Raw genomic sequence first — 19,494 nt, forward strand, 5'->3', positions numbered from 1 at the left:
GAGATTCGATATAGGCCAATAGATTTTTACATTTTCCAGGTCACGGTTTGGCTTTTTCAGGAGAGGCTTTATTACTGCCACTTTTAGTGAGTTTGGCACACATCCGGAGGATAGGGAGCCATTTATTATGTTCAACATAGGAGGGCCAAGCACAGGAAATAGCTATTTCAGTGGTTTAGGGTCCAGTAGGCAGCTGGAAGGTTTAGAGGCCATGACTATTTTCGTGAATGTGTCAAGAGATACGGGATTGAAAAGCAAGTGTCTCCATTGATCCTACGTCCTGGCAGTTCTGTGCACAGGACATCTGAGTTTTGGAGAAATACACAGATTTAAAGAGGAGTCCGTGATTTGCTTTCTAATGATTATTATATTTTTGTTGAAGAAGCTCATGAATTCATCACTGCTGAAGTGAAGCCCATCCTCTGTTGGGGAATGCTGCTTTGTAGTTAGCTTTACGACAGTATCAAAAATAAATGTAAGATTAATTTCATTCTCCTCAATTAGGTTGGAAAACTAGGCTGATCGTGCAGCAGTGAAGGCTCTTCGATATTGCATGGTACTTTCTTTCAAAGCTATTCGGAAGACTTCCAGTTCTGTGCAGTGGATTCCGTTCCAATTTTCTGGAAGCTTGCTTCAGGGCTCTGGTATTTTCTGTATACCAGGGAGCTAATTTATTGTGCAAATGTGTTTTGTTTTTAGAGGTGTGACTGCATTTAGGATATTACGCAAGGTTACATTTAGATCCTCGGTGAGGTGGTTAACTGATTTGTGTACTCTGACATTATTGGGTAGGTGGAGGGAGTCTGGAAGGGCATCTAGGGATCTTTGGGTTGTCTGAGAATTTCTAGCATGCATTTGATCCTTGGTGTGGGTCTGAGCAGATATTGGTGATAAATGGTGGTCCGATAGTCCAGGATTATGAGGAATGTAACGAGTTGGGAAGCAAATTCAAGGAGTGAGTGTTTTAATAAACAATGAGCACGAAACACAAACAACGCGCTGACATGAAACAGAGTCAATAACACCTGAGGAAAGAGCCAAGGGGAGTGACAGATATAGGGAAGATAATCAAGGAGGTTAGGGAGTCACGATGGTGACAGGTGTGTGGAATAATCAGCAGCCTGATGACCTAGAGGCCAGAGAGGGAGTACACGTGACAAGGAATAACATTTAGATCCACAATATTTATTCCATGGGACAAAACCAGATCCAGGGTATCAAATCAAAATCAAATCAAATCACATGTATTTGTCACATACACATGGTTAGCAGATGTTAATGGGAGTGTAGCGAAATGCTTGTGCTTCTAGTTCCGACCATGCAGTAATAACCAACGAGTAATCTAACCTAAACAATTTCACAACAACTACCTTATACACACAAGTGTAAAGGAATGAATATGAATATGTACATAAAAATATATGAATGAGTGATGGTACAGAACGGCATAGGCAAGATGCAGTAGATGGTATAGAGTACAGTATATACTGTATGTAGGGTATGTAAGCATTATATAAAGTGGCTAGTGATAAATTGATTACATCAATTTTTCCATTATTAAAGTGGCTAGAGTTGAGTCAGTATGTTGGCAGCAGCCACTCAATGTTAGTGATGGCTGTTTAACAGTCTGACGGCCTTGAAAAAGAAGCTTTTTCATGACAGTGGCAACGCCAGCGGCAATGTGTAGGTACGGTTTAACAATTCTCCTCTTCATCTGAGGAAGAGTAGTCAAGATCGGACCAAAATGCAGCGTGGTACGTGTCCATGTTAAATTTATTACAACTGAACACAAAATAACAAAAGTGAAACAATGACAATCGAAACAGTTCCGTGAAAACACAGAAAACAACGACCCACAAAACACCAGGTGGGAACAGGCTACCTAAGTATGGTTCCCAATCAGAGACAACGATTGACAGCTGCCTCTGATTGGGAAACATGCCAGGCCAAACACATAGAACTAAAACACACAGAACAAACATAGAATGCCCACCCCAACTCACGCCCTGACATGAAAAAGGAACTAAGGTCAGGACGCGACATATGGAGACATGTTGGACAAAACCTACTGAGTTGATGATCGTGTCGAAAGCCTTTTCGATGTGAATAATGAAGTCACCAAAAATTGGAATATTATCTGCCATGACTACAAGATCCGATACGAATTCAGGGAACTGTAAAACAGTAGCTATAAAAAGTGATTGAGTAGTCTGCATAGATTTCATGACCAGAAGCTCAAAAGATGAAAACGCAGTCATTTTTGGAGGGGTAAATTGAAATTTGCTGACTACATGTTAGCAACCCTTCAGCCTTTCCGGGATGCGAGGGGGATATGGTCACTCCAGAGAACAGGTTTTCACTGCTCCAGAGTCCAATGGCGGCGAGCTTTACACCACTCCAGCCGATGCTTGGCATTGTGAAAGGTGATCTTGGATTATGTTCGGCGTCTCGGCCAAGGAAACCCATATCATTAAGCTCCCGACAAACAGTTCTTGTGCTGATGTTGCATTCAAAGGCAGTTTGGAACTCTGTAGTGAGTGTTACAAACGAGAACAGACCATTTTTACACACTAAGCCCTTCAGCACTTGACGGTCCCTGTTGTTTCTGTGAGCTTTGTTTCCACGTCGCAATAACAGCACCTACAGTTGACCCAGGGCAGCTGTATTTGACAAACTTACTTGATGGAAAGGTGGCATCCTATGAATGTGCCACGTTGAAAGTCACTGAACTCTACAGTAAGGCCATTCTACTGCCGATTGTTTGTCTATGGAGATTACATAGCTGTCTGCTCGATTTTATACACCTGTGGTGGCTGAAATTGCCAACTAATTTGAAGGGTTGTCCACATACTTTTGTATGTACAGTATAGTGTATGTTCATCAAAATAGAGATCAGGGTCCAGAGTATTACAACGCTTTTAAAACAATGACCTGCACACAAGATCGGCAAATTAGACAATAGATGGTATGGGCATACTTGTCTAGAACAAATCAATCCGTTTATATTGTCATCACAAAGTATATTTGTCTTTGTCTCTGCCAAGGCAGCAGCTACTCTTCCTGGGTTCCAAACACATTATGGCACTTACTGTATATCACACATAAAACAAAAGATAAAACAGTACATCCTATAACATTATCACACCACTACATATCTACAATACAACATGTATAATACCACCACACAACAATATCACGATGTATGTGTGTGTGAGCCTGTGTGTCTCTGTGTGTCTCTTCACAGTCCCCGCTGCTCCATAAAGTGTATTTGTATTTGTTTTTAGAATCTGATTCTGCTGCTTGCATCAGTTAGCTGATGTGGAAAAGAGTTCCGTGTAGTCATGGCTCTATGTAATACTTTGTGCCTCCCATAGTCTGTTCTGGACTAAGGGATTGTGAAGAGACGACAAAGTCAATCTCTCCTCCACTCTCTGTGTACATTTAAGGGCCAGCCCTGCTGCCCTGTTCTGAGCCAATTGTAATTTTCCTAAGTCCCTCTTTGTGGCACCTGACGAAACAACTGAACAGTAGACCAGGTGCGACAACACTAGGGCCTGTAGGACCTGCCTTGTTGATAGTGTTCTTAAGAAGTCAGAGCAGCTCTATATTATGAACAGACTTCTCCACATCTTAGCTACTGTTGTATCAACATGTTTTGACCATGACAGTTTACAATCCAGTGTCACTAAGCAGTTTAGTCACCTCAACTTGCTCAATTTCCAAATGATTCATGATACAATTTAGTTAAGGTTTAGGGTTTAGTGAATGATTTGTCACAAATACAATGCTTTTAGTTTTTGAAATATTTAGGACTAACTTATTCCTTGCCACCCATTCGGAAGCTGACTGCAGCTCTTTGTTAAGTGTTGCAGTGATTTCAGTTGCTGTGGTAGCTGACGCGTATCGTGTTGAGTCATCCGCATCCATAGACACACTGGCTTTGCTCAAAGGGGCCTAGACAGCTGCCCTGGGGAATTCCTTATTCTAGCTGGATTATGTTGGAGAGGCTTTCATTAAAGAACACCCTCTGTGTTCTGTTAGACAGGTAACTCTTTATCCACACGATAGCAGGGAACATAAAGCGATAACACATACGCTTTCCCAGTAGCAGACTATGATCAATAATGTCAAAAGCTGCACTTGTCTAACAAAATAGCTACCACAACCTTTTTATCATCAATTTCTCTCAGACAATCATTAGTCCTTTGCGTAAGTGCTGTGCTTGTTGAAAGAAATCTAAATAAAATAAAATTGCATTTGTCACATGCACCGAATTCAACAGGTGAAAATGCTTACTTACAAGCTCTTAACCAACAATGCAGTTTTAAGAAAATAAGAGTTAAGAAAATATCCTCTCAGGGATCGCGGACCGCTACCGGTTCACCTGTGACAATATTCGGTGAAATTGCAGAGCGCCAACTTCAAAATAGGAAAATCTAAATATTAAACACTCATGAACATACAACTGTCTTACATCATTTAAAAGCTTAACTTCTTGTTAATCCAACCGCGTTGTCAGATTTCAGAAAGGCTTTACGGCGAAAGCATACCATATGATTATCTGAGGACAGCGCCCCACATCAAAATACTTTTTCAACCAGCACCGGCTTCACAAAAATCACAAATAGCGATAAAATAAATCACTTACCTTTGAATGTCTTCCTCTATTTGCAATCCCAAGGGTCCCAGCTACACAGTGAATGTTTGTTTTGTTCGATAAAGTACTTATTTTTATCCAAATAGGTCTGTTTAGTTGACGCCATTGATTTCAGTAATCCACTCCTTCAACATGTGTACAAAGGAATTCAAAAAGCGACCGGTAAACTTCATCCAAACAAGTCAAGCAATGTTTCTAATCAATCCTCAGGTACTCTAATATGTAAATAAACTATAATATTTCAGACGGAAAGAACGGTGGTCAATAGAAAAGGAAAATAAGAAAGAGCGCGCCCTCATTCACGCGTGCCAAAAGTCTACCTGTCCTGATGAGAACACCTTGGATAACCTACTTGTTCATTTTTCAAGAAACAAGCCTGGAACCCTTTCTAAAGACTGTTGACATCTTGTGTAAGTCATGGGAACTGCAATCTGGGTCCTATTTATTTGTATATCCCATAGGCTAGTATTGAAAAGGCCCGTGACCTCAAATAATGTACTCACATACATTATTTTAACAGTTTTAGAAACTTCAGAGTGTTTTCTATCCAATTCTACCAATATATGCATACAGTATCCTAGCTTCTGGGCCTGAGTAACAGGCAGTTTACTTCAGTTTACGTCAGTCATCCGGAAATTCAGCTCCCTTGCCTTACTAAATAAACTAAAGTAAAAAGGTAACACAATAAAATAAGGGGAACAGCACTGAGTCAATGTGCGGGGGTACGGGTTAGTCCAGGAAATTGATGGGTTAGTCCAGGAAATTGATGTAATAAGTATATACTAAAAAAAGGTGAAATAAAAAAAATATACATGTAGGCGCGGATACATTGATTATGCAGCGAGTAGCAGCAGTGTATAAAAAAAGGGGGGTCAACGCAAATTGTCCGGGTAGCCATTTCATGAATTGTTCAGCAGTTTTATGGCTTGGGGTTAGAAGCTGTTTTAAGGAGCCTTTTTTTTTCGACCTAAACTTGGCGCTCCTGTACCGCTTGCCATGCGCTAGCAGAAAGAACGGTCTATGACTTGGGTGGTTGGATTCTTTTTGGGGCCTTCCTCTGACACCGCCTAGTATAGAGGGCCTGGATGGCAGGAAGCTTTGCCCCAGTGATGTACTGAGCCGTACGCACTATCCTCTGTAGCGCCTTACTGTCAGATGCTTCAACACTGTGCCTTTTGTGTTTATTTTATAACCATGTATTGTTACCACTGTATCATCAAATGTATTATCTAAGTGAGTTCCTGAGATAGTCAGAATGTGAATGTCATCTGTTACTATAAGTTTTTGATTTCATGAACCTTGTTTCTTAGGCTACTTACTGTATGTTAATGTGGGCTATTTTTAGCACTATTCTGGGAAGAGTATCAGAAGTAGACATGCTCATGTTATTTATGGTTGAGCTAATAGTGCAGGGTGAGGTGACAACAGTGGACTTCCTACTAGGGCACACTGCCTCAGTTCTAACAGTATAAATCTGGTTCATAGGCACATGATTACTGCATACAATAGCTGTAGGATCAACAGAGGCATTCAGGGCAGTTAGAGCGACAGAAATTAGGTTACTTACATTGTGTCTGTCAATGCCCCTGGGATAATGTACATTTGCTGCAGCATTATCACAACTCAGCGACACAATGGTATGAATTAACTGAGCTGGTCTTGGGACATATATATTTCGCTTAGATATGCTCAATCTAAATAGTGTACCAAATGATTCAACTCAGTTTCTCCTTCGAGTACCATCTGTCAATCCGCCCTGTGTGTCTGGGAAACGTGGGAAAGGGCTGTTGTTGCCATAGCAACGTACTCTGCACTTGCTCTGTGCAGAGGCCAACTGCAAGTTGAAATCGGTGAGATAGACTCCTAAATTGACAGTCCCGTTCTTTAGGCGATTTTACAGCTATCTACTTCACATGCAGATACTGACTTTGCTATTATTGTGTGTAGTTTGCTTGCTAACTAGCAAGCCTAGAGAGAGAACATTGCATTGTGGATTTTGTAGTCGACTTGAGCTGCAACAGATTTCCACAACAATTTTCACATGTTGCTACCAACCTTGTTATAACGAGAAATTACAAAACATATTGTTTTCACCAGTGGAGGCTTCTCAGAGGACGGGGAGGACCATCCTCCTCAGTAGATGTATTTTTGTTTTTATAGTGAAACATTGTGCTAGCTACGTGTGTGGAAAACATTTCATCACAAGTAAGACATTGTAACTCCATTGACTATTTGTAGCTGTATAGTCTGTTTGCTTGTGTTGTTGGTCTTGGCTAGCTTAATGTTCCGGTTGGAACACGGCATGGGAAACATATGTTTGCATTGCCAAAGCAAGTGAAATAGATAATAAACCAAAGTTAAATAAACCATTAAAAAAAATATTGCAAAAGTTCCAAAATAATAAAGACATTTCAAATGTCATATTATGTCTAAATACAGTGTTGTAATAATGTGCAAATAGTTCAAGTACAAAAGGGAAAATAAATAAACATAAATATAGATTCTATTTTCAACGATGTTTGTTCTTCACTGGTAGCCCTTTTCTTGTGGCAACGGGTCACAAATCTTGCTGCTGTGATGGCACACGGTGGTATTTCACCCAATAGATATGGGAGTTTATCACTCACTAACTCACTCAAGTGTCTGCTAATACCTTCATGAAAATAAGCATGATGGGAAGCCCTAAAATATTACGTTTTTCTGAGTAGTGAGCGGGCATTGTTGAAAAGTCATCTTTAGACATATTGTACTTTTCTTAAATGTAGTTTTGTAATTGACTAAAACAAGAGGACAACAACAACATTGAGTTTGAAAAGGTCATGTTTTTACTGTGAGCCAATGGGGTAATAAGCACAGGGTTATATTCCCCACAGGCGGGCAATAACCACAGGGTTATTTTCCCTACGGGCGGGCAATAACCACAGGGTTATTTTCCCTACGGGCGGGCAGGCCCACGACATCTCGCAGCCAATGATGACGCGGCCTCGCGTCATGTGACCCACACTGAACTGTCCGGGGTTGGTGGAGTTTCCAAAATAACCATCTCCGTCAAACCGGGGTACCGGACCTTGCAAAACGAATACGCCCATTGGTGAGCTGTCACATTTTGAGGACGCCAGCTGCTATCAGCTAACCACAATTTTCACCAGTGGCGGTTAGTAAAATTTACCAGACTGGGCACCCGAGCCTAGATAAACGTTGGTCTTTCCAAAACCGCCCACTGTTTGGAGGGGGGGAAAAAGTAAGAGGCACTCGAGGCAGCTGTCGAAAGGCTAGCTATCGTAAGCTAACAATATATAGTAGCTAGCTAGCTTGCCTTGTTGTTGTTACTGGGGAAATGAAAGGGATCCTCTCTCTCTCTCTCTCTTCACTTGCGAGAAATGTGGATCAATTGTGAACACTTTGATAGCTAAAGCTATATTATGTTGTAGGTTATAGGATATGTAGCTAGCTAGAAGCTAGCTCACCATGACTCGCTCTTCCTAACGCGCCCGGAGAGAATACAGTCGGTGTGACAACAACGGAGGCTTAACGTTCGCGACCTGGCTACAACGGGGGAAAGGTAAGCTTACGGTGCACTTTTGAGTGACATAGTTAGCCAAATAACTAAAAGGTTCCTACTTTTGTCTGTGCTGTAGCTGGTTAGCGACAAAAATTGTCCGCCAACTAGCTAGGTATGATTCATAACTCCTAGCTAACTATATTGATCATTTTTAACTCCCAAGACAAGACAGATTGTAAAAAGCCTTTAGGAGTTATAAATAATAGCTAGCCAGCCAACCAACTAGCTAGAATGTAATTTATTTTGGTGAACAGACATATACAACAAAATGTACAATGTGGACCCAGAGGATATCACTTGAAAGTATGAATTAAAACACTTGTTTCCAAGGTGTTACTCGATGGTAAAATCAATAACACATATAATGGTTAAAAGGCCAGACAACATTACAAACAACCAATACATTAATTTATGTTGACATCCTTACAAGTGGCACGATTCACTGCACTTCTCCCTAACCTTAAAAACAACCATATTAATTTAACATGAAAACAATCGCTTCATTGCACGTCATACCCATCATTAAAATAAATACACCTGGCCAGTGGGGGGCAGTGACACAACCATGTCCAAATTAAAAACCTTTGCCTGCCTTTTTAAAGCTATTTCTCATTTTTGTTTATCTCCAGGCGGGCTAATTCCATAGACAACTAGTTCAGTTGCTATCTAACTGGCCTTGATGCCTTAATTATTACTCTTAGTTCAAGTAATGTTAGCTAGCTAGCTGACAATAAAAAGCCATCTTGTGGACATGGAAACAAACTAAATGAAATAATGAGTCAAATGGACCCTTAACCTAAAGGAAGAGTTGAGACACTCCTGTTATTTTTCCTCTACCTTTTTAGGTCAATTAATCCTAAACTATTCCCTTCTCTTCCCCATCCCTCAGTCCAGCGTCTTTGACATATGACGGTACCACTCAGCTGGAGAGATGTACTCACCATCTAGAAAGGACTTCATCGCGTTGACCCTCAGTGACCAACACAGCCGCAGCTACAACAACGGAAAGCACCGCCGCCAGTCCTGCTGGAGGGTGAGTATTATTTATTTCAAGCCCTTGTCCTGCAGCCACTTTCTCACAACAGTACTGTGAACTGGGGCCATATGTATCAAGCAACTCTGAGTAGGAGGGCTTATCTACGATCAGTTCCCCCTGTCCATTTAATCTTATTCAGTGTGATCTAAAAGGCTAAACTGCACCTAAATCAGCATGTCCTCCTTCCAAACTGGTTTCATGTTTCACTCTCGAAGGAAACCCCCCCCTGACAAAAGGTAGTGTAGCCTACCTCCTCCAGTCAAGCAATGAGATTCTTCCAGATAGCTTGTTGGTACTTTCTTGTTGATTGAAAGATAACTGATTGAGAGATCAACATGGACTAGAGCTGTTGTAAAAATGTTTATTAAACAGAAGCAAACGGAATGAAACGGGGAGGGACCTACCTGAATTTATCCAATAGGAACTTCTGTTTAGCTAAGTTTGCTTACATTTGGTTCTTAAACGGTAAACTGTTTCTGTAATGAATACGCCCCTGGTTTTCAGGTGCTTGACAGAACCAGCAGAGATGTGCTTTTTAAACCTGCCATTAGTTTGTGTCGTATATGCTGGTGCAATATGCAAAAATAATAGCAATGATGAATGTAAGGAGTATGTATGGCTTATAGTAGTTTTCATTGGTATAGGGTAGACTAGGCTATGTCTTCTTGTGTATTGTCTTCTTTAGATGGATTCCAGTGACCGTCTCTTCTGAGACAGTGATGCATTGTTTTCCTTCATGGCTCACTGATAATTGCTCAGATAGGTATTTGTGGCTCAACACAAGTGTTAATTAGGGTAAGTAGCCAACAGTACTTGCGTGTAGCCTGTTGGGCCTCTAGCTATTTTTTGTTGTCTCCCATGAGAGAGCATCCCTCTATCCTCACTGCTTGCTCGCAAATATCAGTTTGTGGAAAAACAACCATCTAGAGATGTTGGAGTTGTACTGGGCAAGTAACACAATAGCTTACACAGTGTTTGTCAAAAGCTTTGATCCCTCATAAATGGTGATCTGGTATGGGGAAATGAGCTACTGTCATTTGAATTGACCCTTCGCTAAGCCCGCCCCCTTGGCTACTGTTGCAAGCTCAGGCAACATTTTCTCAGTTAACACTGGCGAAATCCCCTTTTTAATACACAATGAAATTAAGCACATACAACCCCTTGCTAATCAGGAATCTCTTGGGTATGTTGTGGTGAACTGTCATTACAATTGCTTCAAGGGAACCTGGTAAAATTATGTTTGTAGTGTAGCTAGCCACTGGAGGGCTTTGAATGCACGGTACATGCAGTCTAAACTACTAAGCACTTTTGGAGCTAATCAGTGCTCTCAAATCGTTTGCTGATCTCGACAGCAGATCATTTATATTCATGATATAGCCAAGTTCTATTGAGTGGCTAGCTAGCATTAGCAACATTTGGTGGTCAACGAGACTGAAAGCGAGCTAACAAACGATGTAACTGAAGTATAATTTAGGATTTTTTTTTAAATACGCCAACAGGCTCTGCAGTTCAGGAATCACAGTGGCAAGTACCCCAGGTATACTTTTAAATTATTTAGCCATTTACTGGCGTGCATCATGCGTCTCTAACATGAGCTTGTCCGAGGTGTCAGACTCGTGGACAGTTGCTATCCACATTGGAGCGCTGCAATTGGTTGCCCAAAATTCCGTGGCCAGGCTTAGCGAAGGATCAATTGAAAGATGTTAAATTGCTTTTGAGTGCTTATTTTCCTCTCTCCTCTGTAGAAGTGGAAGCAGCTGTCTCGGCTGCAGCGCAGTCTCATCCTCTTTCTGCTAGCTCTGCTGCTGATATGTGGACTTCTCTTCTACCCAAGCTTCTCAGAGCAATGGGGAGGTAGGCCTCTTTCCCCACTCTCACTCGCTGTTAGTCTTTTGTATTTGCATGCTGCTTATTGATGTTTCTGTGTGTGTGTGTGTGTGTGTGTGTGTGTGTGTGTGTGTGTGTGTGTGTACTCAGGCATGTCGGACAAGGCGGTAAGGGAGGACTGGGATGAAGACTGGGAAAGAGGCCTGAAACCCGTCCCTCCAGGGGTAAACCCTGTGGCTGGCCCAGCTGGAGGTCCGGCTGTGGGCCTGGCTGGTGTAGCAGTCGGCCCAGAGTTGGACCCAGGGTTGGGTCTAGCTGTGGCTCCAGGACTCATACCAGAGGTCATTCCAGAACCCCGGAGGCCAAAGGTCCCCTCTATACCCAAACCTCCAGCCAAGGTCAGGACCAGTCTGGCTATTGCATATAGTCTTAACTACTTTGATAGGTTTTTATTAAACATAAAACCAAACAACCATTCAAGTGATTCTGGGTCCAAGAACAGACAGTGAAGCAACTGTTTTGGCTGTCCTTCAGCGCCTTTGTCAGAACTTGCTGTAATGTATTCTAATTAATTCTGTTTACCTATGTAGAAGAGACCATTCCCCAACAAGAGAGGCCCTCCAAGCCTGCAGAAGGAGCGGAATGTATCAGATTCACTGGTAAAACCAGCTGAGAAAGTGCCAGTGGAGAAAGCTGAAGAGAAGGAGGGAGAGAAGCCTCTTGTCAGGTAAAAACCTATTGTCAACCGTCAACGACACTTGATATCGAATTCAACTCTTTTGCCCAATCGGGATCATTCTGCGGTAATACTGTTATTACTATTCGTTTACAGCTCCATGTCCTTTATATGTGTTATCTGTGTTTCATACACGTAGCTGGCGAGGAGCCATGATCGAGGCTGACGAGGCTACAGAACCCCCACCCTCTGCCCATGAGAAGGATGCCGCTGTGCCTCCTGTGCCAGTCAACCCTGAGGACACAGCCCCACTGGCACCAGGTAAGTCTCTGCCACACGCACCATCTCACACCCTCACCCACTCCAGAGCTTGACCAGCTGTGGTGTCTTTGGCTTCCGAAATATAAATGTTTGTGTGTGTGCTTGAGAGAATGTGCTTCTTACTGTGTGTAGTTTCAGTGAAGCCTGTGGACAGGCTGGAGATGGTGCGAGAGGCCTTTAGGCATGCCTGGAAGGGCTATAAGGAGTTTGCCTGGGGTCATGATGAGCTCAAGCCTGTGTCTAAGTCCTACGGGGAGTGGTTTGGCCTGGGCCTGACTATCATTGATGCTCTGGACACAATGTGGATCCTGGGACTGAAAGAAGGTAGCCTGGCCTCCTAACACAAAAACAGACACACCCCGCTCTCTCTTTACCAATTGCTTCTCTGTATTTGCTGCTGTCAAACAGAACCCAAGGCTGAATTTCTCTCTGTCTCCCTCTCTCTCGCCCGCTCGCTCACAGAGTTTGAGGAGGCGAGGAAGTGGGTGGAGACTGAGTTGTCATTCTCTAAGAATGTGGACGTGAACCTGTTTGAGAGCACCATCCGGATCCTGGGAGGCCTGCTAAGCACCTACCACCTGACTGGCGATGAGATGTTCCTGGAGAAGGCTGTGAGTGACATGGGAAGGAAGGCTAGGACAGATTGGGCGACAAGAATATGGTCTCTACTTTTTCTTCTCTACCTCCATCTCTCCTTTCACCCTTTCAGTCCCACTATTCACTGATCCTTAGGGCTTCTGGCTGACACACACCCTGAGTGTACAAAACATTAGGAACACTGACTAGGTGAAAGCTATGATCTCTTGTTGATGACACTTGTTAAATCCACTTCAGTCAGTGTAGATGAAGGGGAGAGGACAGGTTTAAAAAAATAAGATTTTTAAGCCTTGAGACATGGAGTGTGTATGTGTGCCATTCAGAGGGTGAATGGGCAAGACAAAAGCTGGAATTGACTTTATACGGGGTATGGTGGTAGGCGCCAGGCGTACCGGTTTCAGTGTGTCAAGAACTGCAACGCAACGCTGGCTCAACTGTCTCCCGTGTGTATCAAGAATGGTCCACCACCCAAAGGACATCCAGCCAACTTGACATCTGTGGGAAGCACTGGAGTCAACGTGGGGCCAGCATCTCTGTGGAACGCTTTCAACACCTTGTAGAGTCCAGTCCCCGACGAATTGAGACTGTTCTGAGGGCAAAAGGGGGATGCAACTCAATATTAAGAAGACGTTTTGTATACATGTTTTGTATACTCCGTGTACATCAGAGCAGGAAACATGCTCTTCTCTTCCCACATGGGAATACCACGAGCAAATTCTTTTTTAATTCAAACTGGTCATAAAAGCTCAATGCAAAGTTGTTTACTGACTGGTGATGCGCAAGTTAGATAAATATGAGATCAACCTTTTTTTTTTTTATCACCCACCTAAATTCAAACATCTACCAATGTTCAAATTCTTCTTTCTAAATAAATCACTGAAAACCTCAAATTGTATCTACGAACTTAGTACGTTTCATTGCCTGAGGTTATGATAAATGAATGGAAAGTAAAAAAATCTGAAGAATTAATGAGTCAGACAAGCACTTAATTGAATGATCTAATTTACTAATGATGATTGATAGCTATGTTCTCATCTTTCCTTCCCTTGTGCTCTTGTAGAAAGATATTGGCTTGAGGTTGATGCCTGCTTTCAAAACCCCCTCCAAGATCCCCTTCTCTGATGTGAACATTGGGAAGGGCACGGCCCACCCCCCTCGCTGGACGTCCGACAGCACCCTGGCCGAGGTCACCAGTGTCCAGCTGGAGTTCAGAGAGCTCAGCCGCCTCACCCAGGACCCGCAGTACCAGGTGATGCCAGAGAGGGGGGCTCTATGTATCGTGTCATGTGTCGACTACGTTTTTTTATTTTTATTTAATTTTTTTTCAGACCGTGATCTCTGTTATCTGTCAACAGATGACTCCCATTGGAAAAACCATTGTCTCAATACGTAATTTTCGGACACAAAATCTCTGTCCGGACGTATAGGTTGAAATTTGAGGAGTTTAACTTGTTATTGCATAGGTTTGAATTTGAGAAGGTGTTCCGTTGCAAAACGTTTTTTTCTACAGTCCGCTCTAATGAATATGACCCAAGTCTTTATCAACCTGTCTGTGCATCCCTAGGAGGTGGTGAATGAGGTGATGAGGCTGGTCCATAAGCTGCCAGGGAAGCATGACGGCCTGGTGCCCATGTTCATCAACACCAACAGCGGCCAGTTCACCCACAAAGGAGTCTTCACCCTGGGGGCCCGGGCTGACAGCTACTATGAGTACCTGCTCAAACAGTGGATCCAGGGAGGCAAGACAGAACCAGAGTAAGCTTTATGAATACAGGCCCAGATCACATATGATTAGAGTGCTTTGAGGAGACTGTCGGATTACAGATAAACGAATAGATATTGATGGGTGTGTTGTCCAGTCTGTTGGAGGACTACCTGGAGGCGATAGAGGGGGTCAAGAAGCACCTGCTGAGAACCAGTGGCCCCAGAAAGCTGACCTTCGTAGGGGAGCTCAACCACAATCGCTTCAACCCCAAGATGGTGAGAGACTACACAGAACATCCATACCAATACACACTGTATGTACTACTTTACATGTTTACAATAAACACTCTCTCGCTCGCTCTCTCTCCCCCCTCTCGCACCCTCTCCTTGTCTCTCTCTGCCCCCGTCCCCCTCTCTCTCAATCTGCCTCTCGCTCTCTCTCTCAGGACCACCTGGTGTGTTTCCTGCCTGGCACGCTTGCGCTGGGTGCCCACAATGGGCTGCCGGAGGATCACATGGAGCTGGCCCTGCAGCTGATGGAGACGTGCCACCAGATGTACATCCAGATGGAGACGGGCCTGAGCCCTGAGATCGCCCACTTCAACCTGCAGCCCTACGACGGGCGAGACGTCGACGTCAAGGTGGGTTCTACAGGAAGAATATTGAGAGCATCCCAGATGGCACGATGCTCTCTATTTAGTGCACAACCTAGGGAATAGGGTGCAACTTAGGACACTGTGTGTGTGAGATATAGATGTATTTGGCTCCTACTGTATGTCTTCCATTCCTAGTGTACTTTGAAGCGCGTCTTATTCCTCTGTCTTGCACTAATCCTTCTCTCGAGATGTTTAATGGCGGAGTAACAGGAGTCAAGTGTGGCTCTGTGGCGTAATAAAGATGAAACCAGCTCTGATCTTTGTTTTCCCCTCACTGCTGGAACTAACCCTCTAAACTTTCCAAATGTGTCTCGTCAGTTCTTAAGGTCGTTTGAAAATGTACATTTTGATTTAGGTTGTAACTGCTACAGCACGCAAACCTCTCCAATCAAAGCGTACAAAGATGTGTTCGCCTTCACTTTACCGTCAATGTTTGTCTGCGCCTCAAATGGCACCCTATTCCCTAAAAGTAGTGCGCTATATAGGGGATGGGGTGCAATTTGGGATGCACCCCAATGTGAGTTTGCAAGTCTTTTCTCCCCCAGCCTGCAGACAGACACAACCTCCTGAGACCAGAGACCGTGGAGAGTCTGTTCTACCTGTACAGGTTCACTAAGGACGCCAAATACAGAGACTGGGGCTGGGACATTCTAGAGAGCTTCAACAAATATACCAGGGTGAGTCCCAACGTCTTCCTGTACGCCAGACAGCACAGCGAATCCACCTTCACTGATCTGTTACGTCTGATAACTTGCCAAACATTCATTGGGTAGATCAGCAGTTGTTTGGCAACAATGGTACTGCGCTGACTTTGTCTAATTAACCCACTAACAGTCAGAATTGATCTTAACAATAACTATAACCCTGTGTTACATGTTGACTTATTCTTCCTGGGCAAGTCTTAATTACTCAATTCTACACCTAGCTAAGAAGTTTTGTGGTTGAAGAAGCGCTATTTTTGAAGTTTGAAATGTGCCTGAAAACTATAGCTAGCTAGCTTGGTTGTTAGCTGAGCCAATCCCACTGGCTGCATGATGAAACGAGCTCAATTCTGAGAACCGTCCCGTCATTCTGTGGAGTATGACTTCCATCAGCCAGCTGGATGCCTTGCTCCAAGTTAAATCATTGGTGTGTGTGTGTGTGCTAACGACAACACGTTTGATCACCTGATTGACTGGTGGTGTACGGGTTCTGCCAGCTGGTTTATCTGCCAGCTGTTTCATAGCGCGTCAATGCCAGAATGCCATCATTTAAAAAATAAAAAATAAATTAAAACCGGCCCTACTTTCACGCAGCTGCAGAGGAATCTTTATTATTATTTTTTTTTAAAAATGTTCCACAATTTGGATGACAGACAACTCATGGCAACACGGTTGCATTAGAAAGAAGACATCTGTCGGAAGACAATTGTGTGAGTACTTGAATCTCTCAATTAACATGATCATCTTGAGCTGTTATACCAAGCTGCCTTCTCAAGGGATCCAGCTTGACACTCGCTGTGGTGGTGGTGCACAGTCAAAGACCGTTTTGTAAATGGGGTTTCGTTTGGGTTTCCTGTGTTACTCGCTGCTTCCCCTCATGCTCGTCTTCCTATCCAGGTGCCAAGTGGAGGCTACACTTCCATCAGTAATGTGCGCGACCCCGTGAACCCGGGTCCGAGGGACAAGATGGAGAGCTTCTTCCTGGGGGAGACGCTCAAGTACTTCTACCTGCTGTTTTCAGACGACCTGGAGCTGCTCAGCCTGGACAAGTACGTGTTCAACACAGAGGCCCACCCACTACCCATCTGGCAGTTGCCCCCTGTCTGAGACGGGAGGTGGTGTCATAGAGAAGTAGCCTACCATGAGATCCCAGGATTTGAAATTCCTAGCTGTTGCCTTCTCAAGGGATCCAGCTTGACTCTGTTGTGCACAGTAGAAGACAAACTCGTCAATGGGTTTTCAAGTGGAGAGGTTTTCCTTGGGTGGGGTTGGGGGGCATAGAGCTGGCCTCTTGTACAAAGCTTTTGTAGTTTGGAGTAGACACACTTGAGAATCTTGATGGCTTGCTGTTCAGTTTAAAAGAAACAAGAAGAGCGATGGTCTACAGAATCAGCTCAACGGAAACGAGACTGAGACTCCCCCAGGTGCCAGTTTGATTATCTTCTAACGCTAAAAGTAGTATAATCCTCTCCCCTCCCCGACCGGCTGACGATGGATATGTAATAAGGTGGAAGTACCAGATGATTATGCTTTCCCATTGATTTGTCCCATACATTTATGTTAGAGCATTGTTTACCCTGAAGGGAGTACTGAATACATGGGTTGCATTGTTGAGAGACTTTAATGGGAGGTGAAACACTCCTAACCCATAGGTCTTTCAGGAGTTCCTCTCCTTGAGAGCCATTACCACAGAAATAGAATGAGTAGAATGGGCGTCGCCATTTACGTCAGTTAATCCATAATGGGTGGACTGGCGGCCATTTTGTGTGTTCATTCTATTTCTATGAGCCTTACACCACTAGTTACTACTGTCGATGTGGAGGGCCAATTGAAGTAGCCTATAGTACCGTGACTGTTGAAGCTCCTGTGGTGAAAAAATGCTTTGCACTTTCATCTCCAAAATGTAAGGATCTGTCTTTTTGTATATTTAAGTGATGTGGGAGTAGATTTGAGTAGTGATGCATGCAGGTGATTCTGCGTGCTTTAGCTGAATAGATAAAAACCAACACTGATGGCCTATGAATGAAATGCCATTAATCATTGTTGCACATGGGACCACATCCTACAATGAGTTTTATTTTATTTTATTTTTTTATGTATTTATTGATTTGTTTTTTTCATGATGACTTATAACAAGTCTAACCCTCATGTTTCATGGGATTGTATGAAGGGTAATTGGGAACGTAATCGAGGTGATGAAGTAATGGCACGTTTGTATACTTTTAAATGGGATTTCTCCAATGCAGACATAAGTTGTGTAAATAACTCAATATTGCTGTGTTATGAGAATTTCATGCATATTTCATTCGGGACCATGTGTCTGTGTATTCGTCTCATCGTGAGGGAGTTAAGGTTTATGCAATCGACTTGTAGGCAAGTCTCATGACTGAACTGCAACATTTTGGGTTCTAGATTAATCGACTTGTAGGCAAGTCTCATGACTGAACTGCAACATTTTGGGTTCTAGATTAATCGACTTGTAGGCAAGTCTCATGACTGAACTGCAACATTTTGGGTTCTAGATTAATCGACTTGTAGGCAAGTCTCATGACTGAACTGCAACATTTTGGGTTCTAGATTAATCGACTTGTAGGCAAGTCTCATGACTGAACTGCAACATTTTGGGTTCTAGATTAATCGACTTGTAGGCAAGTCTCATGACTGAACTGCAACATTTTGGGTTCTAGATTAATCCACTTGCCACAGCCTAATTAGTGTGCTGCCACTGAGAATTCTCATGTTTGGGTTCTGGGTAGAATATATTCTTGTTGCTTGAATTAAATCTGTTACAAAGCCAGACTCATTATCAGTCAGAATTAATACCAGAATGAATGAATATAGACTAGTAAGAGTCTATGAGAAGGGTTCTTGTTTTCTTGAGGTGTTGGCGATATTAGGCTGCATACCTACAGAGCTCTCAATCATGAATGGTTGTTTCTCCCAATTTTATGCCGTGCCTGTTTGAAGATGTCCACGGTAGTCACTGAGTGTACAAAACATTAGGAACGCCTTCCTAATAAAGTCGTGCCCCCTTTTTGCCTTCCCGAACAGCCTCAGTTTGTTGGGGCATGGACTCTACAAGGTGTCTGAAGCGTTCCACGGGGATGCTGGCCCATGTTGACTCCAATGCTTCTCACAGTTGGGTGGTGGACCATCCTTGATGCACATTGGTAACAAACAGCAATGTTTCATTTACACACTCAAACTGGTGCGCCTGGCACCTACTACCATACTCTGTTCAGAGGCACTTCAATATTTAGTCTTGTCCATTCACCCGCTGAATGCCACACACACACACACACACACACACACACACGTCTCAATTGTCTCTTGTAATCATTTTCTTTTAACCCGTCTCCTCCTCCTCCATCCACACTCACATCGAAGTGGATTTAACAAGTGACATCAATAAGGGATCATAGCTTTCACCTGGATTCACCTGGTCAGTCTGTTTTTGGAAAGAGCAGGTGTCCCTAATGTTTTGTACAAAGTGTATATAGTTAATGGTTATGTCTTGTAGAGCATTTTGGCAAGGGAGGTGTCTCTTTTTTTATAGCTCACTTATTTGGGAGGTTTCGAGTAAAATGATTGCGTAACAAGTGTAAATATTTTCCGGGCATTTCTTTTTAAATGTTCTCCTGAATGTTGTGATTGTGTTTCCTTTCTGGCGTGTTAAACGCCCAGTTCAGTCAAAATGTGATTTCACTGTTTTTATATATATATTTCCACATTTTATGAGGTTCGAATAATGAATAAT

General features: G+C 43.1%; 1 protein-coding gene across 2 annotated transcripts; it reads left to right on the forward strand.

The window, feature by feature from the left end:
* The first annotated feature begins 7,685 nt into the window (after positions 1-7,685).
* On the forward strand, positions 7,686-17,007 carry man1b1a (mannosidase, alpha, class 1B, member 1a). 2 transcript variants are annotated; one of them, XM_035772701.2, is made up of 15 exons: positions 7,686-7,811; positions 8,089-8,219; positions 9,109-9,252; positions 11,001-11,109; positions 11,233-11,480; positions 11,673-11,809; positions 11,958-12,079; positions 12,212-12,403; positions 12,542-12,690; positions 13,737-13,925; positions 14,241-14,431; positions 14,536-14,656; positions 14,827-15,021; positions 15,582-15,713; positions 16,635-17,007. In XM_035772701.2, the coding sequence occupies exons 3-15, from the start codon at positions 9,151-9,153 to the stop codon at positions 16,842-16,844; spliced, it is 2,097 nt and encodes a 698-aa protein (XP_035628594.1). In that variant the 5' UTR covers positions 7,686-7,811; positions 8,089-8,219; positions 9,109-9,150; the 3' UTR covers positions 16,845-17,007. The 2 variants fall into 2 exon arrangements, with proteins under 2 accessions (XP_035628594.1, XP_035628595.1); XM_035772702.2 differs by having other exon boundaries at positions 7,706-8,219; positions 12,218-12,403.
* The last annotated feature ends 2,487 nt before the right edge of the window (positions 17,008-19,494 follow it).

Source organism: Oncorhynchus keta, chromosome 6 (genome assembly GCF_023373465.1).
Source record: "Oncorhynchus keta strain PuntledgeMale-10-30-2019 chromosome 6, Oket_V2, whole genome shotgun sequence".
NCBI classification, from domain to species: domain Eukaryota; kingdom Metazoa; phylum Chordata; class Actinopteri; order Salmoniformes; family Salmonidae; genus Oncorhynchus; species Oncorhynchus keta.